Source organism: Lissotriton vulgaris, chromosome 6, assembly GCF_964263255.1.
Source record: "Lissotriton vulgaris chromosome 6, aLisVul1.2, whole genome shotgun sequence".
Taxonomy (NCBI): domain Eukaryota; kingdom Metazoa; phylum Chordata; class Amphibia; order Caudata; family Salamandridae; genus Lissotriton; species Lissotriton vulgaris.
The window spans coordinates 330274558-330300034 of record NC_141694.1 but is presented as its reverse complement, the minus strand read 5'-3'; the positions used below and the strand labels follow the sequence as shown (position 1 = coordinate 330300034).

General features: G+C 50.0%; 1 protein-coding gene across 2 annotated transcripts in view; it reads left to right on the top strand.

The window, feature by feature from the left end:
• The window catches only part of ASAP2 (ArfGAP with SH3 domain, ankyrin repeat and PH domain 2), a 1186778-nt gene that overhangs the window by 723400 nt on the left and 437901 nt on the right, over positions 1–25477 (top strand). For both annotated transcript variants that reach the window (XM_086926365.1, XM_086926364.1), the window contains exon 19: positions 16308–16423. In XM_086926365.1, the coding sequence (XP_086782491.1) occupies positions 16308–16423 (116 nt within the window). The remainder of the gene's footprint in view (positions 1–16307; positions 16424–25477) is intronic.

Here is a 25477-nt window from a genome sequence, read left to right as displayed (position 1 = left end):
CTGTCTCCGTATCTAGACCAGCTGCCGGAAGAAGCTAAAGCTGAAGCCAAAAAGGTGCTCCAGGAGGGAGAAAGAACAACTTTCGAAATAATTGACTACGCAAAGGATATTACCACTACAGCCTTCCGTTCCCTAGCAGGGGCAGAAGTCCTTTGACGCTAAGGATGGCGTTGTGCCACTTGGTTCCGGCCGGAAGTCCAAAACAAGATCCTGGATCTTCCCTTTGACGGTGAAGCGCTTTTTGGGAAGCACATTGATGATGCGCTGCAAGATATAAAGAAAAACACTGAAACTGCAAAGTCCCTTGGGACTCTACAATACTGCAAGCTTCCTTTCCGTGGAGCGAGAGGTAGAGGTTTTTCCTCATACAGAGGCGGATATCAGCAGCAGCGCTATTCCTCTTACTCGCAGCCTTCTCAATCATACCGGCCGCAATATTCTCATTGACGGGGTCAGTCGTCTTCTTTCTCTCGATCTTCATTTAGAGGACGGCAAGGGCGACAGGGGAGGGATTTCTCTAATCGCCAGTAGCTGCTTCCTGGCTCTTCCTACTGTACCTTTGTCCCTGTAACACCAGTAGGGGGCAGGATATCCCAATATTTCCACAACTGGTAACTTATAACATCAGATCGGTGGGTTCTCAATATTTTTTGACAGGCCGTACTCTGGAATTTCAACATCAACCACCATCCAAATCCCCTCGCACATCTACACCCTCTACGTCCAGAAGCCCACCAACTACTTCTCAAGGGAGCGATCGAACCGGTCCCTCTATCCCAACAGGGAAAAGGATTCTATTCCTGGTTCTTTCTTTTTCAAAAGACTGTTGAAAAATGGCGCCCAATTTTAGACCTGAGGGAACTAAACACCTATCTCCTAAAACTCTCTTTTCGGATGGTCTCCTTACAGGACATTTTACGGCTCCTCAATCCAGGAGATTACATGGCCACCCGGGACCTCGAGGACCCATACTTCCATGTCCCCATCCACCCAGCCCACCGGAAGTTTTTACGTTTTACAGTAGCTAAGAGCCACTTTCAACTCAAGGTCCTGCCTTTTGGATTCAGATCTGCTCCGCGGATTTTCACAAAAGTCCTAGCCCCGTTTGCAGCGTTTCTCAGGAAACAGAAGCTCCAGGTCTTTCCTTACCTGGACGGACTGGTTGGTGAAAGCTCCGTCTCATCACGCAGCGGAAGAGGCTGTCAGAACATGCACACAGCTCTTCCGTCACCTGGGGATGCAGCTAAACATGGAAAAGTAACTCCTGTGCCCATCCAAGTCGGCCAAGTTCTTGGGAGCCAATCTGGACACATCTTGCTGCAAACCGTTCCCGTCAAAAGAAAGGCAGAAAAAACTGATGACCTCTGCTCCTCGGTTGCAAAGAAGACGGCCACTTTCAGTTTGCCTCTACAAGTCTCTTCTGAGGTCAATCTCGTACTGCATTACCTTGATTCCACATTGCAGGTTACGAATTCACCCCTCCAAGAACAACTGGATTTGCAGTGGCGCCAGGCAGAAGGCTTTTTCGAAAACAAGATCACAATAACTCAGCCTATTAAAGAGGCGGCCAGGTGGTGGACGTTCAGAGACAATATCTCTCAGGGTCTCACCTAATAATAATAATAATAATAATGACAACGGACGCCTCACTAGAAGGCTGGGGAGCAGTCTTACAAGACCTTAAGGTAAGCGGCTGCTGCCTGTCCCAACATCGCCTTCTCCACATCAATCTGTTGGAACTCAGACCGATTTGTCTAGCCTTACAGGCCTTCCTAACGCAGATTCGACGATCCACTGTCCTGGTCCATACGGACAACACTACGGCCATGCATTATGTAAACAAGCAGGGAGGTACAAGGTCTTGTCCACTATCCAAAGAGGCTCAGGAAATTTGGGAATGAGCAATCCAAAAGGAGATATCACTCTCGGTGGAACATCTTCCAGGTGCACTCAACAAGACAGCTGACACGCTCAGTCGCCTAAAGTCAGTGAGCCATGAGTGGGATTTAGACCAAGATACTCTGGAGTAAATTTTCAGTCTTTGGGGCACTCCGCCCATAGATCTCTTTGCCACCCCAGAGAACAAGAAATGCTGACTCAGGGAGCTTCATCTGGGATCATTGGGGAATGCGCTTTCGATGGCCTGGTCAGGCGCCCTTGTTTACGCTTTTTCTCTGATCCCACTAATTCCCAGACTTCTCAGGAAGCTCAAGGCGGAACCCTGCAGGAGGATTCCGGTTGCCCCTGCGTGGCCCCGCCAGTTTTGGTTTACGGAGTTTCTCCTGCTCTCCCTGGATCATCCAGTTCATCTGCGCCCAATTCCTTCTCTGCTGACGATGTCCCATGGCCAAGTGGTACATCCGGATCCGAGCTCTCTTCAGTTATCAGTATGGCATCTGAGCACAGAGAATTTTAATATCTAAATATCTCGGCAGAGTGTAGAGAGGTGCTTGCTCAAGCCCGAGTACAAATAAGACGTTTGAAATGGAAGCGCTTCTGCCTGTGGTGCCAACATGAGAAAATTAAGCCTTACTCTTTGCTCCTCATCAGATTTTGCCATACATTCTGGCATTGGCTAAATCAGGTCTTGCTCATTCCTCTATCAAGGTGCATCTTGCAACATTTCTAGATTCAGACGGACTTCTTCTGGACCTTCCCTCTGGTCGGTAAGAATTGTAAAGCAATTTCTTAAAGGTCTTTTTAGAGTTTCTCCACCAGTTAGGCCTCCACCGCCTCTGTGGCAGCTTAACTTAGTCCTTCCTCAACTCATGAGGCTGCCTTTTGAACTACTTCATAGGGCAGACCTTAAATTCCTCACATGGAAAGTGGCCCTCCTTCTCGCCTTAACATCGGCCAGGAGGGTAGGTGAACTGCACGCTCTCACTATTAAAGAACCTTTTGTACAGTTTAAAAGAGAGACTTTGATTCTGAGGACGAATCCCAAATTTATCCCAAAGGTTCCTTCAGACTTTCATTTGAATGAACCTGTGAGTCTCAAATCCTTTTTTCCTTGACCCACTACTCCAGCAGAGAGGGCTCTACACTCTGGACATTCAAAGGTGTCTGAAATGTTATCTTCTATGTACCAAGGACTTCAGAAGTTCAACACAGCTCTTTGTTGCTTTCAGTGTCCCTCGCAAGGTTTTCCCTCTTTCAAAGCAGGGTATTGCTCAATGGATTGCCAGCGCGATCCAATACTGTCACCAAGCGGCTGGTAAGCCCCTAGAGGGGCGGGTTCGGGGAGCACTCTATGAGAGCCATGTCTTCTTCAGTTGCTCTCTTCGCCGTGGTGCCGATCAAGGTTATTGCAGAGCAGCGCCATGGAGCAGTGCCCATACCTTCACACGGCATTACCGCTTGGTCTCCTCCATGCGTAGTGATGCTGCAGTGGGACAGGCAGTCCTGAGGAACCTCTTTCAATAAATGGTGAGCTTTCCCTACTTACCCTCCTTCCTGTTATTGGTTATTCACACATATTGTAACTCTTGATGTTCACTTACTATTTCATAGATAATTTGTATCTTGCAAGTTTTTATAACAATGTATTATTACACAAAATGTGCGTTATGACTGCTAGCTGTTCTGATACAAGCAATAGAAATCTATGAAAGTTCCAATACTGGAGTAAGAAAACAAGTTACTTACTTGTAACTTTGGTTCCCCAGTGTTGGTAACTCTCATAGATTCCCATGCGCCTCCCCTGGTAAAGCTCAGCCTTCAGCATCTTCTGTTATACTGTTACACAACGAGTACGGAAATCTGATGCTCTCTCAGGATAGTTTTATGGAGTGAGGCTGTTCATTTTACTTGGTCTTTTTTACAAAAAGAGGTGGATATGCTACAAAGGAGATGAGGCCTAGACCTTATTCTTTTTTTGTACCTATTTCTATGGTATTTTTTTTTATTTACCGGGGACTCCAATCTCGACAACGGGGAATGATGCAAGCAATGGGAATCTATGAAAGTTATCAATACTGGTGAACCAAAGTTACAGGTGAGTAACTTGTTTTCTTTGTCATTGTCACCCCCACCTTTTGCCACTGGTACTGATGTTTTTCGACTGATACACACTGGGTAACCAGGCGCCAGTGCTCTTTCGGTAATCTGGAAAGGGGCTTATGCTCAAAATGGCATATTGAAAATTGCACTTGTAATGGCACCTCGAAAGGAGACAGTAGAGCGTTTTCTGATCTTTGTCTCATCTGTATATACCCGCCTACCAGGCGCGTGTGTGGCAGCTTTTTTCAGCCAAGTTGCACTAATGCATTAAAGAAGTGACCGCAGATGCTTGTGTGGCCCCTTCTGTAATACTGATAGCAATGTTGCACATGTAGCACCAGCGCTATCCAGAGAGAGCATTCCATCATTTGCATGGGAGCGTGGCTATGCAAATGAGGGAATCGCTTTGCCGTATTACTATATCTGAAAGAAACACGTTAGTTAGATTCCTTACCTTAGAATATCCCCAGGCGTCAGACTGGATCCGGAAAGTTTTCATCAGCAGTACCCCTGCTCGTCAGTAGGCGTCGTCAGCGGCTCCGCGTCCGTCGTTGGCATCGTGATCGCCGGGATGACATTGTCGGAGTACTTAGACGCCGCCCTCGCGTGCTAACGTCAGTTCTTCTTCTTTTTTCCGCGCCAGCAAGCGCAGATCCGGGAAGAGCTAGTACCCTAGTCACTTTTTGACTAACTTTTTGTTCTTTTTGACTATCTTTCTGAGTCGACTTTGACTCCTGGTGTCGGTAGGGATGCCCGGTTTCAAGCCGCCGACGCCTGTCTCCGACTGATGTCGGTAACCGACCCCCATCGCCGGTGTCTCTACTGCCTAGGGGCCGACACGATGACAAGTCGTGCCCCGATTGCCGGGCCTTGACGGCTAGGCGGGAGCGGTCCCGCAAGCTCCTCGAGATCCGGCAGTCTACTCCGCGCCGCTCGAGGTCCCAGTCGAGGAGTAAGTAGAGGGGCCGGTTGCGGAGCCGGAGCCCACACCATTCGTCGGGCTCCAAGTCCTCGCATTCAGGTAAGTCGAGGAACTCTAAAAAGAAGTTGAAGAAGCGGCATCGCACTTCTGACTCACCTCGCCAGTCGTGCGACTCGGCTGAGGTTTCGGGTGGCACCACCCGTGCGGCTCTGCCTGAGCCGGAGGCATCACATCCGGTCCCATACCCTCCGGTCCCCGGACTGCATGCGACACCCGAGGAGATTCGTGATTTCTTCGTGGCCATGAGAACTCACTTCCCTCCGTTGAGGCCTGCCTGTGCGCCTTCGGGCCCCACGGACCCGACTTGGGGCCCTAGCGAGCCAGCGGCTCCGGCCCCGGCGCTGTTGTGGACTTCAGTCCCAATGCCGCAGGACCCCGGTTGATCCAGGCCTGAATCCCGGTCGACGCCAGTTGAGCTCACGACTCCTCCGCTGGCGCCGACCTCGATGGTGTCACTCCCAGCACTGTCCTCGGACGACAACGCCCCCGGTTTCAGTCCGAGTCCGGCGTCGGAGCGGCGCTGCTCTGCGTCATCTCCGACGTCGGTGGGTGAGCAATTTACTTAAGACCCAGCTCCGTCTTTTCTGCCTGTTTATCAGGACACGGATGAACGGGAGGATTGGGAGGGGTCTGTGGACCCTCTGGCACGACAGTGCCAGTTAAGTCAGGACTGGGCAGATGAGCTGGGGGAGGTCAGTGGTCTTGACACATCGCCTAACACTGGATTCATCTCTCCTCCCTCCGTGGCTACGGAGGAGGGTGCTACATATGGTGTTGTGTTGCGCAGGGCAGCCAATGCCTTGGCTCTTGAGTGTGAGAAGTTGGCCTGATATATAGTGCTCACTATTCTAGTGATCACTGTGTATCATACCAAACGACCCTTATTGATGATTGGTTGTAAGTCGACCTTATAGACCAGCTATCCTAGTAGCATGGACAAGAGCAGTCTTTAGACTAAACTCTAGAGGGCGTGTTAAGCCAGCTGTTATACCATCACATATACCCCTTGAACACCAAGTGAAAGGACACCACACAAGTTATTATGAAAATAAAAGGATATTTATTTATAACAAGTCTACCCTGAACTCTTTATGAGTCAGGGAGCTAAGCACAATACAAAACTCTTATGAAAATACTTTAAGTCGCACAATTTACACAAATGCCAGAGGGGCACGAAAAACCATATACACTAAAAGTGGAATGCGAAATACTAGCAGGTAAGTAACAAGATCCAGAGGCTTCAGGATCGCTAGGACTACACTACTGAACCCTAAGGTTAGGAGCAGGAGGCCTAGGGAGATCGGGTGCAGAGTGTGCACTCTCACGCGGGATGTGGGACAAAGTCTATCGATGCTAGTATTTCTAAAGTCACTGTTTCCGGACGAATCCGACTAGGTAGACTAAAAACGAAAAAGGATCTGGACACTTAGATAGTGAACCTACGTTGGAGCACCGAAATGCTCAGGTTACCTAGCCCAGGGGCTGCGGCTGCATAGGGTTCAAAAGACGTCCGGATCATCGTTGTAGTCTATGGAGCCTGAAAGAAGAAGTTTCTGGCAGGCGACCAGTGATGATGTTCGGAGTGATCCAAGCCTGGATCGATGATGGAGATGACCTGAAAGCAGAGGGGACTCAGTTCTTAATCACTAGCCAGTGATTGTGTGGGCACCAGGATGGCACCGGATGAAGTCACCTCGACCAGGTGAGTGGGCGACGCTGGACTCTGCTGTCCCTCGGACCAGGAGGCGTTGTCGGCGACCAGGCTGGAGGTGCGAGCTGTCCCACGAAGGTGTCTGCTGTCGGCGATGCTGGGACCAGGATTGGAGCAACAAGCCTTGGCAAAGGCAAGTCCACGCGGTGGAGTCAAGATGGCGTCTGGAGTGGACCAGGAGGGTCCGGGGTGCTCCTCTCTTGGAAGGGAGCAAGGGCCAGTCTGGAGCAACCAGACCAGCGGTGAAATCGTCGTGGTACGTCGTCAGGAGGGCCACTGGCCAGCAGGCAAGTGACCGGACAACGCGGTGAGCAGCAAAGAGCAGAAGGGCCCCACGCAGATCTCGTGGATGCTGGGGGGGCTGGACTTCGGTGCTGGAGCTGCTCAGGGTTAGGGCTTCTCAAACCCCAAAGCACTCTCGAGGATCCCTCGGCGGTCGTGCTGGTTAAGCGTTGTGCAGTTTCAGAAGATGGCCGGTCACTCAGGTCTCGTCACACCCACGAATCTCAGCTGGGCTGATGATGCAGGTAGAGGTCAGAGATGCCAGGGAAACCGGGTCTTGTCGAGCTGGGCAGTCTTGATCCGGAGGATGGACTTACAGCAAACCGCGATGCTTAGATGGTGCCTGCGGGTGCAGGGTGGCTACTCCTTAGCCACAACGGAGAGTCTTCAGAAAAAGTCAAGAGTTCCTTTTGTGGAAAGTAGTCAAGATTCAGAATTATCTAATTTGGGAAGGGGGCCTGCTCCGACCTTTATTCTAAGAAAAGGGGCTGGCACGCGACTAGGTCCTGCCCATGGGTGGGACCAGGAGGGGGGTGGTTACACCCCTCTCCCTTGTCCGGACTTTCCCAAGCTCAGGGGCTGGTGTGCCCCTGGAACTGGTTTAAGCCGGCATATGCACAGTGAGCACCGGGGTGCCACTTGCAGTCACCTTCCTCTCAGCCCTGCCTACCTGGGATACACAAAACCCTGTCTGGGATGGTGCTAGCACCGCCCCTGACAGGAAACCCTTTGTCCAAGCCCTCCTCGCTGGAACGACTTCCAGCAGCAGGAGGTCAGACTTGTCTGTGGTGGCAGCATCCATTTTGTGATGCTGAGGCTCGAGTTAGCTTTAACCGGGGTTCTCAGTTACATACATGTCGTGTCCCTCTAGAAGGGTCGAATGCTAACCCCGTCGCCAGAATTGGCGAGGGGTTAGTATTCCAATTCGTATGACACCTTACTCGACATGTTTTGATAAAGCGATACCAAAGTTGGCAAATAACCGCGAGGATTATAAGGCACTTAAGAGTATATGGTACGCGTTATCATGGAACAGCTATTAGGACTTGGTTCCGCAAGCTGCAAACGGGCTCAGCTCATGCCAGAGCACCATCTCACATAATTCCAAGCACTCTGCCTTCGGGATTGATAAGGCCTGCCATAGGAGTGACTGATAGGAATACATGTGTCCATTTTAGGGTTAGATATAGGAATACTATATCTAAAGCAAAGGGTGATTACACCACCTTGCCCCAGCTGTCGTGCAGCCAGTTGTGTCAGATTTGGGTGGCCAGCCAGGGGTGTCATAATACATGCTGCAGCCCCTGGTAAGCCCTGGGTACACCTATGCCCTGGATACCTAAGGTATGCTGTACAGGGACTGATAAGGTGGCCCAGTACCAATTAGATATGTACCTAAGGTGCATGGAATCCATTTTACAGAGAGAGCAGTGGGCCTGGGGTCCTGAATAGCAGGGTCCCAGGTCAACTAAGTCGAAAAACCAGCAAAACACCAGGCAAAAAGTTGGGGGCAACCATAGTCAGATATCCACCTTCCTACATTGAGCTCCCTGCTGCGAACGTGAAGACTAATCTCCTTGCTGAGGTGCTTCAACCTCCAGTAAGCTCTTCGAAGCCTATGCTGCCGTTCAATGAGGCCCACACGGACGTTCTGATGGGCACTGGTCCAAGCCCTCCGCAGTGCCCCCTGTAAATCGGAACGTGGCCGGACGCCACCGCCCGGCTCCGGGCGACCCCTGCTTTCTGTCCATACACCCCACCCCCGAGAGCCTGGTGATCCAGGCCTCTACGTCCCAGACAGCATTCCCGAATGCCCCTCCGGGTCAGGAATGCAAAAGGTTTGACCAGTTTGGGAAGAAACTGTATTCCTCACTTAGTCTGGAGTAGCAGTCTATCAACACCACTTGCCTTTTGGGCCGTTACACCCACTCTTTGTGGGATACGGTTGCAGACGTGCTGCCCCAGTGTCCGGAGGAGGCCCAGGCACAACTCACCCAAGCTGTTGCTGAGGGGCGGGATGCAGCACGTTATTCCATCAGATGTGGACTTGATACCATGGACTCGCTGGGCAGAGCGATTTCCACGACCGTGGCTGAGGTCCGCCAATTTTTTGGGGGATGTCCAGTCCACGTTCATGGACATGCCCTTTGATGGCTGTCGCCTTTTTGGCGACAAAGCAGACAGTGCGCTTGAGCGTTTCAAGGACTCCAGGGCTACGGTCAAGTCCTTGGGCCCGGCGGGCCAGCGCCAGCAAACTTCTGCTTTTCGCTCCTTTCGTGGCCAAGGAAGGGACGCCCCCACACGTTCATTCAGCCACAGGCGGCAGAACCAACCTCAACGTTGCGGTGCAGGGGGTGGGAGGCCTGGTCAGTACACATCCACTCCAGCAGCATCTGCCTCAAAGCCTCCCTAGTCCGAGCTTTCAGGCCATTCAATGGCAGTGGGGGGCACGCTTTGCCATCACCTCCTCCACTGGCATTCCATCACTTCGGACAGGTGGGTGCTGTAAATCGTCCAAAGGGTCTAGTCCCTCCCTTTCAGGGCAACCCCTCCAGCCATGCCACCGCAGTGCCACCGCATGTCGGGGGATCACTTGCAGCTTCTGCAGGAGGAAGTTACGGCCCTCTTGGCCAAGGGGGCCATCGAGCGCGTTCCTTGGCCAAAAGTAGGACGTGGTTGCTAGTCCCGCTTCTTTCTGGTTTCCAAGAAGGGCAAAGGACGCCTGCGCCCTACCTTGGACCTCTGGAACGTCAACGGCTTCCTCCGCAAGGAGAAATTCAAAATGCTGACTTTAGCTCAGGTCCTGGCTGCCCTAGACCCTTGAGACTGGATGGTAGCATTGGACTTGCAGGACAAATATTTCCACATCCCCATCCTGCCGGCGCTACCTGCGGTTCATGGTAGGCCACAAGCACTTTCAGTTTACCGTGCTCTCCTTCGGCCTCACCAGTGCCCCTCTGGTGTTCACGAAAGTGATTGCGGTGGTCGCAGCTCATTGGCGCAGATCAGGGGTTCCATTATTTCCCTATCTCGAGGACTGGTTGTTGAAGGCTGGCTTGCCCCCAGACAGTCCTCTCCCGTCTCCAGACTACGGCCGATCTCCTGCACTCGCTGGGGTTCTCCATCAACGTGCTGAAGTCACACCTGTGCCCTTCTCAGAAGCTCCTCTTCATCGGAGTGGTTCTGGACTCGACGCAGTTTCGGGTTTATCCTCCCGAGCAGCGGGTTCGGGATATTCAGGCTCTGATTTCGATCTTTCAGCCTTTTTCCAGAGTTTCGGTCAAGCTGACGCTGCGGCTTCTGGGGCTGAGGGCCTCCTGCATCCTTCTGGTATATCACACCAGGTGGCAGATGTGGGCTCTGCAGTGGGACCTAAAGATCCAGTGGGCAACCTGTCCGACCTCGTCCTGATCTTGGAGGGCACTGCAAGACAGTTGCAGTGGTGGCTCACTGACTGCGATTGGGTCAGTGGCAGATCCCTCTCCCTAACCCAACCGGAGCACTCAGTGGTGACGGATGCGTCCCTCCTGTGATGGGGGGGCCACATGGGAGAGGCGGAGATCAGAGGTCTCTGGTCTCCAGCCGAGTCCCGGCTCCCTATCAACCTTCTGGGGCTGCAAGTGATCCGACTTGCATTGAAGGCATCGCTTCCCTCTGCCGGGGAAGTGTAGTGCAGGTTTTCACGGACAACACAACCGCCATGTGGTACTGCAACAAACAGGGTGTGGCGGGGTCGTGGACCCTTTGTCAGGAGGCTCTGCGCCTCTGGACATGGCTGGAACACCAGGGCGTCACCCTGGTGGTTCATCACCTGGCAGGTTCTCTGAACGCCAGGGTGGATGAACTCAGCCGCCGGTGCATGATGGATCTCGATTGGCGTCTGAACTCTGACATGGTGCAAGGTCTCTTTCCGCAGTGGTGAGAGTCTTGGTTAGATCTATTCGCCACCGAAGAGAGCGTGCAATGTCATCAGTTCTGCACGTTGGAATTTCCAAGGCGGCACTTGCTCGGCGACGCTTTTCGTCGCGAGTGGAGCTGCGGTCTGTTTTACGCCTTTCCGCCTGTACCACTTCTGCCCAGAGTGCTGAAGAAGATCCGACGCGACCGGGCCCAAGTCATCCTTGTGGCTCCGGACTGGGCATGAAGATACTGGTATCCCGAGCTACTCAGTATGTCAGTCGATCCTCCGATTCGTCTGCCTCTTCAGGAGGACCTTCTAGCGCAGAAACAGGGGACGGTCCTCTACCCGAACCTGTCCATGCGTGGAGATTGAGCGGCGGCAGTTGAGGCCATTTGACTTGCCTCCTGAAGTCTGTGATGGGATTTCGGCAGCCATGCGTCCCTCCACAAAAACGGTATACGCCTGCAGGTGGAACAAATTAGTGGCATGGTGTACAGCAAAGGCTGTGGATCCACTTTCTGCCCCTCTTTCAGAGATTCTCCTCTTCCTTTTTTCTCTTGCCCAGCATGGCACTGCTCTAGGCACTATCAAAGGCTATCTCGGCCATTTCAGCCTTCTTAAGGGTTCCTAATCAGCCTTCTCTTTTCAAGTCCCCTGTTGCAAATAGGTTCTTAAAAGGCATCACTCACATGTTCCCTTCTGTTCCTTTCGTGATGCCTCAATGGGACTTGAACTTGGTACTTATCTGATGTGCGCTCCCTTTGAGCCACTTCATAATTGTCCTCTTTGTCTTCTGACTCTTAAAACTGCTTTCCTGGTTGCCATCACCTCTGCCAGAAGAGTAAGTGAGCTCCAGGCTCTGTCTTCTAAGCCTCCTTTCCTCTGTCCATCCGGACAAAGTTGTTCTGAGGATTCGTCCTTCTGTCCTGCCCAAGGTGGTTACGGCCTTTCACATCGGGCAGTCCATCACCTTGCCCACCTTCTTTCCGCCTCCGCATCCCTCGAAAGAGGAAGAGAGGCTCCACCGCCTGGACCTAAAACGTGCGCTCTCCCTTTATCTAGACCGCACACACCAGTTCCGGGTGGACGACTAGCTCTTTGTTGGTTACGTGGGTGCTAAGAAGGGACGGGCAGTGCACAAGTGGGCCATCTCTCATTGGGTCGTTTTGTGCATCAAGTCTGTTATTCCTTGGCGAAAAAGGAGCCTCCTGTGGGGCTGCGTACCCATTCCACTCGGGCCACGGCGGCTACTACTGCCCTAGGTCGGGGAGTCTCCTTGCAGGACATCTGTCTGGCAGCTACGTGGGCTTCGCTGCACACGTTTGCTAAGCACTACTGCCTGGACAGCCAAGTCCGGAGAGATGGATTTTTCGGCCGTTCCGTTCTCCAGGACTTCCTGGCGTGATCTTTGTTCGCAGACCCACCACCGGGGTTGGTATTGCTATGGTATCTATTCTAAGGTAAGGAATCTAACTAACGTGTTTCTTTCAGATGAATAAGTTAGTTACCTTTGGTAACTATATATCTGTAAGAAACATTAGTTAGTTAGATTTCTTACCGCCCCACACATCCTCCCCGTTCTGCGAACCGATATCTAGGGTTAAGGTATCTCCCTTTGAGGGCCCTAGTTTCATGGCACCAGTGTCGGTTTCATGCATGGCTCTGCGTCCTGGCCCGGAAACCTATGTACAGAACTGATGTCAGCCCGCGAGGGTGACTTCTAAGTACTCCGACGACGTCATCCCGGCGATCACGACGCCGATGACGGACGCGGAGCCGCAGACGACGCCTACCGATGCGCAGGCGTACTGTTGATGGAAACTTTCCAGATCCAGTCTGACGCCTGGGGATATTCTAAAGTAAGGAATCTAACTAACTAATGTTTCTTACAGATTTATTGTTACTGAAGGTAAGTAACTTGTTCTGCGGGCATGAAGGCAGGCTAAGAGGTGGCATACTGTTAGTGCTATCCTCTGAGGGCAGACCTCTGGAGGGGGAAAAGGGTCCCATAGGCTGCCCAGACATCCCCCTTTCACTCAATCAATCATAGCATTTGTAAAGCGCGCTACTCACCCAGTAGGGTCTCAAGGCGCTGCACCCACCTCCAGGAGACTCTCTAAACACTCTTTAAAGTGCATTTGGGTTGCCATCTGCCCAGAGAAACATTACGCTTCTTTGAAGCAACCACTCCATGTTTCATTGAATGCACTGCACCAAATGGCAGCACAATAATTGTAATAGGGCACACTGTCCCTGCACCTCTAAAGGTGCTCAGTGAAGCAAATAAGGGCTGTGGGCCCCATATGTAATATGAACTCATATGGGTGACTCCATTGTTTAAAGCAAATGTGGCATACTGAAGATAGAAGAAAGTGTTGCTAAGCCACCTGACAAGGCCAACACTATTACAGTATCTTGTTTATAGCTTGTTAGCCCCTGCCTGAAAGACATGGAAAATGTTGTTGTTGTCAATATGGTTGAATATGTGCTGGAAACAGTGGGCCATGTACACTGAATTTATTCTTCAGGTTGTCTGTATATGAATTTGGCTCCGATTAGTTTTGCGTATGGAACTGGGAAGCATGTATTATTTTTTATAACAGTGATTTTTTCACTTTTGTATTCTTCATTTTTAATGTTCAACCGTAAATAGATTTATATCTTTTATTATTTCATTTTTAATGTTCAACCGTAAATAGATTTATATCTTTTATTAAAAATGAATAGAGGATTCTATTGAATTTTATGTGAAACTTTAAAATGAATTCAACTGTCAAAGCCAAAATAGCAGCAGACTTAGAAGAGCATTAGGCACATTTTAAGATCTGGAACAATCTTTTAACAGGTATTTTGCCTTCATAGCTATCAGTTCTAATGACCTTTCTGTGCCACCCTGATCAGTCAGCTTTATTAAACACCAGCAAAGGAGCAACCATAACAAAAGGTTCCTCCGTATTAGAAGTAATGGACATCAAATCTGTTGAAAGGTGCTTTTCAATAAACTTGATGACAAAAAAAGACATTTCATTGGGTCTGTTGGCATGTTGTGGAAAATATACTGCCATCAGTATGTGATGGATCCAATTTCAGTACATGGATAATGCCAGCTATTAAAGTCCTAAACAGAGAGTGGGAGGGAATAAGGAGACGTCTAAGTCTCTGCCAATGAAAAGGGACAGACAAGAGATATTTTCTTTCACAGATTCTCTTTACACTGATGATGGAGCTTCTGGAAAACGTTATTAGATAAACTGAAGGCATCAAAGACTTTACAGTAGGCTAGGATTTAAGCTTTCCATGTAGGCAGTCACTACTACTTTGGGTATAAGGAGGACAGACCAGTGTCTCTCTCTATTCCCTGTAACTGGTACAGTTCATTGCTATTCAAAGTGTTTTGGGTCAGACAACTCTGTCAGTTGTTATTTGTAGTTGCATGTACCCTCACCTCAGAAATAGTTGACACACCCAGCTGTTGATATTTTACAATAAAATTGTATTTATTATGTATAATATGTTTATAAATCTTATGTCTCAAGGTAATGGTAAATATTGTCGTAATCTCCGAAGTCATTATAAAGAACAAGATGAACATTAGAAATATGATATATTTTATTGCGCGCACTGCATCGCATTTTGCCATGTAGCGTGCGCAATGAAATTCGTTTTATTTATTTGTTTACTTACCTCTATTCTGCCGTATTCCGTAGTTTACTAACCCTACCCTGCTCCTCCCCTGCCCACCGCCCCGCAGCATTCCCTCCACGGCCGCTACTGTGGCTTCATAGAGGTGGGCATCCACTAGAAAGCTAAGATTCTTTACTATGGGGACAGGAGCAGGTGTGTCACCCAGAGCAATCGGCCAGTGTTGAGTTCCCTAGAGGGATGGATTCTTTCCCTACAATTGCACCTCTGTGTTTCTTCCTTCAATATTAGTGAGTTGTTGTTAATCCATGAGGCTACATGAGTCAAACATGAGTTCAGTGGCTCCCGAATCTGTATCGTGTACGGATGATAAAGAAAAGATGATCTAGGAACAATCGGCATAACACAGTTAACCCCGAACATTTCACCAGGTTCGCCAATGGGCAGACATTGATGTTGAAAAGTGCTAGACGGACCCGATCCCTGCAGGACCCTGGAGGTCAGAGCATGGCTTGGAGATGAGGCGTGGCCCGAGAAGACCTGAAAATGTCGGTCCTTTAGATAAGAGGACAGCAAGGCAAGTGCCGTACCTTGAAGCCCCAGCTGTGCCAATCTTACCAGAAGCATATCATGGAACACCGTATCAAGAGGAGCGCTTAGATCGATTAAATTCAGCGCTGCTGTCTCACCCTCATCTAGGAGCCATCTATGGCCTGTGTCATAATTCTGTGTTCTGTGATCCCGAGGAGGGCGGCCTCGGTGCTATGCCCAGCTCTGAACCAGACTGGGAGTCGTGCAGGAGTCTTTAGGACTCCATGTAGGTGGAGAGTTGTTTACAGACATGTTTTCCAAAATTTAGGGCAGAATGGGAAGCATAGAGATAGGTCTATAATTGGACCAGATGGAAGAGTCCACAGTAGGGTTCTTCAGAAGGGGGAGGACTATGGCATGTTTCCAGGGCTGAGGGATGACTCCCTACCTTCAGGCGCAGAAGGGATTGCTTTTGGTGGGCGTTTGACGCACTCGATGCATGCCCGGTGTGCGTGCGCAGTGGCCATGCCTAAATAGGTGGAGATGACTCAAAAACGAAACCACTAACAGAACCACAAATTACGCTCCCCAAGATGGCTGCTGTATTATACATGAGCCGGCACTTAAAAACGTGCACCTGCTTCGTTCAAAATGCTCGATTTATAACTTTCTCTCCAACGATCATCTATAGAGGAGGGTAAGTTGTTGAGCAGCATTTTGCGTCCACACTATGGACAACGTAGAAACATGTCCAAATGGCATGCAAATGTTGCTTGCTTCTTCTTTCCAAATCTGTTCTGGGCGTGGGCGTATGGCCTTGCAATTTTGATCACTTACATATAGTTTGCTTGACCGCAGAGTGGAAGTTTACTCGCTTCTGAATTTATGTTATTTTTGTTAGCACGACTAATGCCAACCAGCTTGTAAAAAAGAAAAATACTGCGATCTTGCACACTCTGTTAGTCGTCGCTACCTTTCAATAAAATTAGCTCCCTAGGCCCTAATACATTTAATTGTGCCGATATTACAAATAGCTTTCTAATATGACATAGTGCAGTACTCTACAAAAGCTGCGTCAGTACTCAAAAATAAATAAACTACAAACGTTTACATAAATTTACATATTTTTACTGGACATTGTGTTCTTATGGTCCTATCTGTGACGTCTGTTTCCTGTCTATTGTTTTCCTTTCCATTATAGTGAAATATGTATTGTATGTTTGCTTTTGTTATGACACTTCTTTCTTTTTTTTAAATAGTGGCAATCTTGATAAGCAGACTGCTAAAGGTAGTACAGCGTTGCACTATTGTTGCTTAACAGACAATACTGAGTGTCTCAAATTGCTTCTAAGAGGAAAGGCTTCTATCGAAATAGGTAAGATTACCAAGAGTTCTATACATATCAATGTACATTTCCTAGCATTAATTGCCATGTGGTACAACTATGTTGCTAATTAGAATATTGAAGCATCCTCTGTATCTCTAAATGGCACCAGCTACTGATACATCAGTTTCATCATACTGAAAGTAACTCAGATGGTCCATAATGGTATCATTGGCTCTTGTGACTTCTTCTTTTTTGGGTTAGTCACAGATATCAGGATTTATGAGGAACCGTGGAACACCACGTGCACTTGTATTATGTACTTTTTGAACCACGTTTTCAGAACCTGTGGATAATTTTTTGTCACCTTCCAATCCTCTTGCTCTAAGCTTTGCTTGGAATGTAGAAGGCAAATATGAGTTTCTGAAGCACATTCGTTATGTATATTGTGGCTCCTGAGCATCCATGCCTTCCTGTACTCAAACGCAGTCAAGAAGATGCTTCCCTGGTCCTCCGCAATTAGTGGTTCATATTCAAGAAGTGTGTTGTAGTCAGAAGCTAGCTTATCCACACAGGAGTATAACGCCACACAGATAGGAGATATGTTCTTTATTTAATGTTAAGCCCTTGATATACTACCAGCGTCTGGTAGCTTCTTTCAGGACTTCAGCCTCCTTCCATCTGAACTGCCAGGCTACAACCAGCACTTAGAACTAAGAGTCCACAGCATTATCACATTCTCATTACATCCACACTCAACATTGCACAGCAAGCCTACTCAGACCATGCATATACAGACACGTCAAGTCACTATATCATTGACCTTTCTTCTATGTAAGACAACCCAGTCATGCCACCTTCATCATTCTCTTTTGTTACGCAGTGTTCAGATGTCGGACACAACAGTTATTCAGAAACAAAAAGGCAAACTTGCATACACAGAAGTGCAGTCCAGCGCTTGCATGGAGTTTACCATCTAGTCAAATTTGGTGACCAAACCAACGTGACAAAGTGCCAGACTGAAGAAAGCAGATATATCTGTACCCAGCACAATGCCATCTGAATGCTGTACAACCACCATATGCAACTTTTCCTGTAAGCAATGATGACTGCTCTCAGTGTGCATAGGCTAAAACCTTCTGCAAAGTAAACCACTGAGTGTTGTTTTGACCTCCCATTTCTAAAACCTTTCTGTGTCAGCACACAAGGTCAACAATCTAAAATGACAGGGTACAGAAGCACCCACATACCACACCTACACCCTCTGAAACCCAGAACATATTTGTGTCAAATCATCCCATTCATACACAATGATGACTAACCCCAGTACAAGCAAACTGAAATAAACCCACCAGTACACAAACAAGACAATCACCAATGTAATGTGCCTCCAGAACCATGCACCTGTTAAATCATCACATTTGTACAAAGTGGGGCCCATGTAGGGGAAACAATACATCTCACACTAATTTACTCATCCTCAGTACCATGAGCTTGGTGAATCTTAACCTCATACACTGTTGCAGATGCTGCCAGAGGACATCTGAAAGAAACAGGTTAGTGTTAGATTCCTTACCTTAGAATATCCCCAGGCGTCAGATTGGATCTGGAAAGTTTTGCATAGCAGTACCCCTGCGTGTCGGTAGGCGTCGCCTGCGGCTCCACATCCGTCGTCGGCGTGGTTGGCGCCGGGATTACATCGTCAGAGTACTTAGACGCCGTCCTCGCGCGCTGACGTCAGTTCTTCTTTTTTCCGCGCCAGCAAGCGCAGATCCGAAAAAAGCGGTACTCCTCAGTCACTTTTTGACTAACTTTTTTTCGATCTTTTTGATCCTGTTTCGAGTCGTAAGACTATCGGTGCCGGTAGGGATGCCCGGGTTCAAGCCCTGTGCTGATTGCAACCGACTGATGTCGGTTACCGACCCCCATCGCCTGTGCCTGTATTGCCTTGGGGCCGACCATGACGATAAGTCGTGCCCCGACTGCCGGGCCTTGATGTCGAAAGCTAGGCGGGAGCGGTACCGTAAGCGCCTCGAGCTCCAGCAGTCAGCCCCAGGCTTTTCACAGTCCAGGTCGAGGAGGAGGTCGAAGGACCGGTCGCAGGGCCACAGTCATCGCAGCACGTCGAGTCAACACCATTCGTCGGGCTCCAAGTCCACATGTAAGAGGTCGAGAGTTCGGGCAACACCGCCCACGCAGCTCCGCCGCAGGCGCCGCTGCCAGCCCCATACCTGCCGGTCCCTGGTCTGAAAGCGACGCCGGAGGAGATCGATGCCATCCTCATAGCCATGAGGTCGCTCTCTCCTCCGTTGGGTCCCGCTGTGGCGCCTTCGGGCCCCGACTGGGAATCCAAGCGGGTCGGCGACTTAGGTCCTGACGCCACAGGGCCCCTCCGGGTCCGGATCCGGGTCGCCACTGGTCGACCTTACGACCCCTCCGCCGACCCCCAGGGTGTCTCCCCGGACGACGTCATCCCCGTTCCCTCTGTCGGTCTGGATCCGGCGTCGGACCGGCGTCGCTCGACACCGCATTCGACACCGAGAGAAGAGCAATTCTTCTATGATCCAGTCCCATCCTTTGCACCTGACTATTAGGAGATGGGAGACGAGGAGGATTGGGAGGGGACTGAGGACCCTCTGGCACTGGAGTGCCAGTCGTGTCAGGACTGGGCAGTGGATCTAGGGGAGGCCAGTGGTTTGGACACTTCGCCCGACACTGGCTTTGTCTCCCCTCCTACTGTGGCTACGGAGGAGGGGGCTGCTTACAGCGTGGTGCTGACGAGGGCGGCCAAGGCCTTGGGTCTTGAGCTCCCCGTCGAGGCCGTGAGGACTAACCTCCTCACCGAGGTCCTTAAACCGCATGCAAGTTCTTCGGAGTCTCTACTGCCGTTTAATGAGGTCCTTTCTGACGTTCTGTTGGTCACTTGGTCCAGGCCCGCTACAGGTCCGCCTGTAGATCGAAACGTGGCCATGCGCCACTGCCCGGCCCCAGGCGACCCTAGCTTCCTGTCCACCCACCCCACCGCCAAAAGCCTGGTTATCCAGGCCTCTAACTTCCAGACCGCATTCCCGATTGCTCCACCTGATCGTAAATCCAAAAGGTATGAACATTTCGGTAAGAAGTTGTTCTCCTCACTTAGTTTGGGGTTGCGGTCGGTCAACACAGTTTGCCTTTTGGGCTGTTAGACACGGTCGCAGACGTGCTGCCAGCTTGCCCTTAGAGGAGGTCCGGGTCAAACTCGCTCAAGCCCTTGCGGAAGGGCGGGATGCAGCATGATACTGTATCCGATGTGGGCTGGATACCATGGACTCGCTGGGCAGGGCGATTTTCACGAGGGTGGCGGTTCACCGCCACACCTGGCTGAGGTCCACCAACTTTTCGGCTGATGTCCAGAATTCCATCATGGACATGCCGTTTGATGGCCGTTGCCTCTTTGGCGACAAGGCAGACAGTGTGCTTGAGTGTTTCAAGGACTCCCGGGCTACGGCCAAGTCCTTGGGCCTGTCAGGCCAGCAAACCTCTGCCTTTCGCGGCCAAGGAAGGGGCGCCCCGCACGCCCTGCCAGCCACGGGCCGCAGACTAACATCCAGCGTGGCGGCAGACGTGGTAACCACCGTGGCGGTGCCAGGGGACAGTGGTGAGGCTAGTCCACATCCACCCCCGCAGCATCTGCCTCAAAGAATTCCTAGTCCGAGCTTTCAAGCCCATTCGGCACAAGTGGGGGGCAGGGTTCTCCAACACCTCCTCCACTGGCGCTCCATCACTTCAGACAGGTGGGTGCTGCAAATCTTCCGAAGGGGCTGCTCCCTCTCCTTTGAGGCGACCCATCCAGTCATGCCACCGCTGTACCACCGCGTGTCGGGGTTCACTTGCAACTTCTGCAAGAGGAAGTTACGGCCCTCTTGGCCAAGGGGGCCATCGAGCGCATTCCTGGGCCAGAAGTAGGGTGTGGTTGTTACTCCCACTACTTTCTGGTTCCCAAGAAGGGCAAAGTCGGCCTACGCCCTATCTTGGACCTGCGGAACGTCAACGGCTTCCTCCGGAAGGAGAAGTTCAAGATGCTGACTTTGGCTCAGGTCTTCTGCCCTAGACTCAGAAGACTGGAGGTAGCGTTGGACTTGCAGGACGTTTATTTTCACATCCCCGTCCTGCCGGCGTTACCTGCCGTTCACGGTTGGCCGCGAGCACTCCAGTTTACTGTGCTCCCCTTCGGCCTCACCAGCGCCCATCGGGTGTTCACGAAAGTGATGGCGGTGGTCGCAGCTCATCTGCGCTGATTTGGTGTGTCAGTCTTCCCCTATCTCGACGACTGGTTGTTGAAGGCGGACTCGCTTCAGACAGTCATCAGCCACCTCTCGACTACGGTCGACCTCCTGCACCTGCTGGGGTTCTCCATCAATGTGCCGAAGTCACACATGTGTCCCTCTCAGAAGCTCCTCTTCATCGGAGCGGTTCTGGACTCTGCGCAGTTTTGGGTTTATTCTCTTGATCAGCAGGTTCGGGTTATTCAGGCTCTGGTTCCGATCTTTCAGCCTTTATCCCGAGTCTCGTTCAGGTTGACGCTGCGGCTTCTGGGGCTGATGGCCTCCTGCATCCTTCTGGTGCATCACACCAGGTGGTGGATGCGGACTCTGCAGTGAGACCTGAAGTTTCAGTGGGCACAGCATCAGGGCAACCTGTCCGACCATGTCCTGAACTCGGAGATCACTGCAAGACAGTTGCAGTGGTGGCTCACGGACCGCGATTGGGTCAGCGGCAGATCCTCTCCCTATCCCAATCGGAGCACGTTGTAGTGACGGATGCGTCTCTCCTAGGCTGGAGGGGCCACATGGGAGAGGCGGAGATCAGAGGCCTCTGGTCTCCGGCGGAGTCCCAGCTCCATATCAACCTTCTGGAGCTGCGGGCAATCCGACTTGCACTGAAGGCATTCCTCCCCTCTGTCCGGGGGAGTGTAGTGGAGGTGTTCCCGGACAACACCACCGCCATGTGGTACTACAACAAACGGGGCGGGGTGGGGTTGTGGACCCTTTGTCAGGAGGCTCTGCGCCTTTGGCAGTGGCTGGAACACCAGGGCGTCACCCTGGAGGTTCAACACCTGGCAGGTTCTCTGAATGCCAGGGCGGACGTACTCAGCCGCCGGTGCATGATGGATCACGAATGGCGTCTGAGCTCGGACTTGGCGCAAGGCCTCTTTCAGCGATGGGGAGAGCCTTAGTTGAATCTATTCTCCACCGAAGAGAACGCGGAATGTCATCGGTTCTGCGCGTTGGAATTTCTAAGGCGGCACTTGCTCGGAGACGCTTTTCGTCGCGAGTGGAGCTGCGGTCTATTGAACGCCTTTCTGCCTATACCACTTCTGCCCAGAGTGCTGAAGAAGATCAGGCGCGACCCGGCCCAAGTCATCCTTTTGGCTCCGGACTGGGCACGAAGATACTGGTATCCCGAGCTACTCAACATGTCAGTTGGTCCCCCGATTCGTCTGCCTCTTCAGGAGGACCTTCTGTCGCAGCAGATGGGGCTGGTCCTCCACCCGAACCTGTCCAGCCTCCACCTCCATGCGTGGAGATTGAGCGGCGGCAGTTGAGGCCATTTGACTTGCCTCCTGAAGTCTGTGATGTCATTCTGGTAGCTAGGCGTCCCTCCACAAAAACGGTATACGCCTGCAGGTGGAATAGATTTGTGGCATGGTGCACAGCAAAGGCTGTGGATCCACATTCTCCCCCCTTTCAGAGGTTCTCCTCTTTCTTCTTTCTCTTGCCCGGCAGGGCTCTGCTCTAGGTACTGTCAAAGGCTACCTCTCTGCCATTTCAGCCTTCTTAAAGCTTCCTGATCAGCCTTCTCTTTTCAAGTCCCTTGTTGTAAATAGATTCTTGAAGGGCATCACTCACATGTTTCCTCCTGTCCCTTTCGTGATGCCTCAGTGGGACTTGAATCTTGTTCTGACTTATCTGATGTGCGCACCCTTTGTGCCACTTCACAATTGTCCTCTCCGTCTTCTTACTCTTAAGACTGCATTCCTGGTTGCCATCACCTCTGCCAGAAGGGTGAGTGAGCTCCAGGCGCTATCTTCTAAGCCTCCTTTCCTTTCTGGCCATCCGGACAAATTTGTCTTGAGAACACGTCCCGCTTTCCTGCCGAAAGGAGTCACAGCCTTCCACATCGGGCAGTCCATCACCTTGCCCACCTTTTTTCCGCCTCCGCATCCCTCGAAAGAGGACGAGAGGCTCCACCATCTGGACCCAAAACGTGCGATCTCATTCTATCTGGACCGCACTCGCCAGTTCCGGGTGGATGACCAGCTCGTTGTTGGTTACGTGGGCGCTAAGAAGGGACGGGCGGTGCACAAACTGACCATTTCTCGATGGGTCATTTTGTGCATAAAGGCTTGTTATTCACTGGCTAAAAAGGAGCCTCCTGTGGGGCTGCATGCCCATTCCACTCGGGCCACGGTGGCTACTACTGCTCTGGGTCGGGGAGTCCCCTTGCAGGACATCTGTCAGGCAGCTAAGTGGCCCTCTCTGCACACGTTCGCTAGACACTACTGCCTGGACAGCCAAGTCTGGAGAGATGGCTTTTTCGGCCGTTCTGTTCTCCAGGAGTTTCTGGTGTGATCATTGATTCGCAGACCCACCACCGGGGTTGGTATTACAGGGGTATCTATTCTAAGGTAAGGAATCTAACACTAACTTGTTTCTTTCAGATGCACAAGTTACTTACCTTTGGTAACGATATATCTGTAAGAAACAGTAGTTAGTGTTAGATTCCTTACCGTCCCACCCATCCTCCCCGTTCTGCGAACCAATATCTAGGGTTAAGGTATTCCCTTTGAGGGCCCTAGTTTCATGGCACCAGTGTTGGTTTTTATCATGGATATGCGTTTCTGGCGCGGAAAAGCTGTGTATACGAACTGACGTTAGCGCGCGAGGGCGGCGTCTAAGTACTACGACGACATCATCCCGGCGTCAACGATGCCAACGACGGACGTTGAGCCGCAGACGACGCCTACCGACACGCAGGGGTACTGCTACACAAAACTTTCCGGAACCAGTCTGACGCCTGGGGATATTCTAAGGTAAGGAATCTAACACTAACTACTGTTTCTTACAGATATATTGTTACCGAAGGTAAGAAACTTGTGCATTAAGGTGGAATATGTTATTAAGATTGACAACACCATAGGGTATTAACCTTCCAAAATCTTCCTTATGCGACAGGGTACTGTTCTTTCCCACATTCATAACACAATAATACACACCACGCAACAGAGCACTGCTCCACTGCACATTAGCAAGAGCAGAAACCAGTGTACTTGTTGCAACATGGTACTCCCCTTTCCCACATTTACATATCAGAACATTCTTTTTCAGTGTGTGGCTTCAAAACAGTACGTACAAGGGCAAGAAACTGTTGTTTTCCTAGCTGTTTATCAGACTCCCACAACGAGGCAGAGTCTACCAGGCATACTAGCACCATTCCCCCATCACCTACATGGGGTACTATCAACTTTGTGGCATTCAGGCTTTATCTTCAAACCACATATAGTACATCAAATATAGAAATTCAGAAAATCATCAAAAAGTAAAATTTAGTTTAAATTACACACACACCACAATGAACGATTGGTTACTGTCTTTTGTTCTTCCGTACTGCTAGGCGAGAGTGAATCATGTGAGCCCAAGTATGTGAACCCCGCACACCTTATAAGCACATCGCAGAATAAGAATTTAGGAACATGGCAAGCCATGCAGAAACCCCTTCACAACCAAAAAGCATGCAAATTACTCCACTTACTGTGGGGTAATGTAAAACTGCAAACATAAAAATATTTACATACACATTAAAATACTCAGCATTTCATAGAGGAAAAAAAGAGTTCCCCTGAATTTAAGTGTATCAAATCCGAGATCTTATGCATTATATTTAATCTCTTGATGTGTTGCCGTGTTAATTGCCATCTACCTTATTTGTGTTACTTAATGACATCCAGCAGAAAATATCCAAAACCCTTCCTATTTTTTATAGTTCTACATTGTGTTTTCATTAGTTTCCACTACATGTCTAAGGAAGTGCTTTGTGAAAGTGTGTGTCTATATACTTTTTCATTGCTGAGCGGGAATGGGTCTACATAGTTTTACATAAAGCAGTATAGCATGCTGCATTTGTCCTTTTTACTCCACATGTGAGGTGGGCACTATAAAGGTGCCACATGCAATCTCATGAAAATGTTTCCGTCTACAGTTTTACATCCCCATAGTGCGTGCTATATCATAAAGCCTCTCCTCTTTCCTAAAAACCTTTCATGGAATATTGGGCGTGACTTAAAACTAGCAATTGGGGTCTCTTCTTCCTTTTAATAGAATGACCCTCTTCTATCCTCCATCTTCTTGCCTTACTCTCTCTGATTGTATCCTAATTTAAGCCTCACACATATCTGCGTTACTACCTATTATTGCATTTCTGATAATTACCCAAATCTCACCTCATAAATGACATCTCCTTTAAAATCATATCTCTACACCTTAACAATAATCTCCTCAAGCCTACTAATTCATCTAACTATTCATTTGCATGAACTCACACTTACTGTCACATATAACTCCTGTTTAATTTAATCTACCAACAAAGAAGTTGGAGTAAATGCAAGAAATAGTTTTATTGAGAGCACAAGACAAATCTAAATAACCAACAATAACCAATAGCTTCTGAAGTAGAGCGATACCCACAGTAAAGTGCTTAAACTCCTTATGACGGGAATTATGCGCTACAAAAATTCAATTACAGTGCAATACAATACAAAATGCAGCCTCAACCACGTAATCAAAAAACTACCTGCAGTCTTCCTTTACTTTCTGCCACCTAGAAAGGAGAAGCACTTTCTTTCCAGGCATTTCCATTTTGTCTCGTGGTATTAATCCTTCTTTCATTGCCATCTTTCATGGAGGCACAAGGAAACACCTTCTGACCCTTCAGCCAGAACAGCGATCCTGACACAAAATCCCCCTACATTACAGCAGAAACCAGCCATAAGGCGAGATGCTCCAAAGTCTTTTCTTCTGGTCAAAATCACAGTGAGTGGTATTATCACAAACTGGAACTATAATGCCA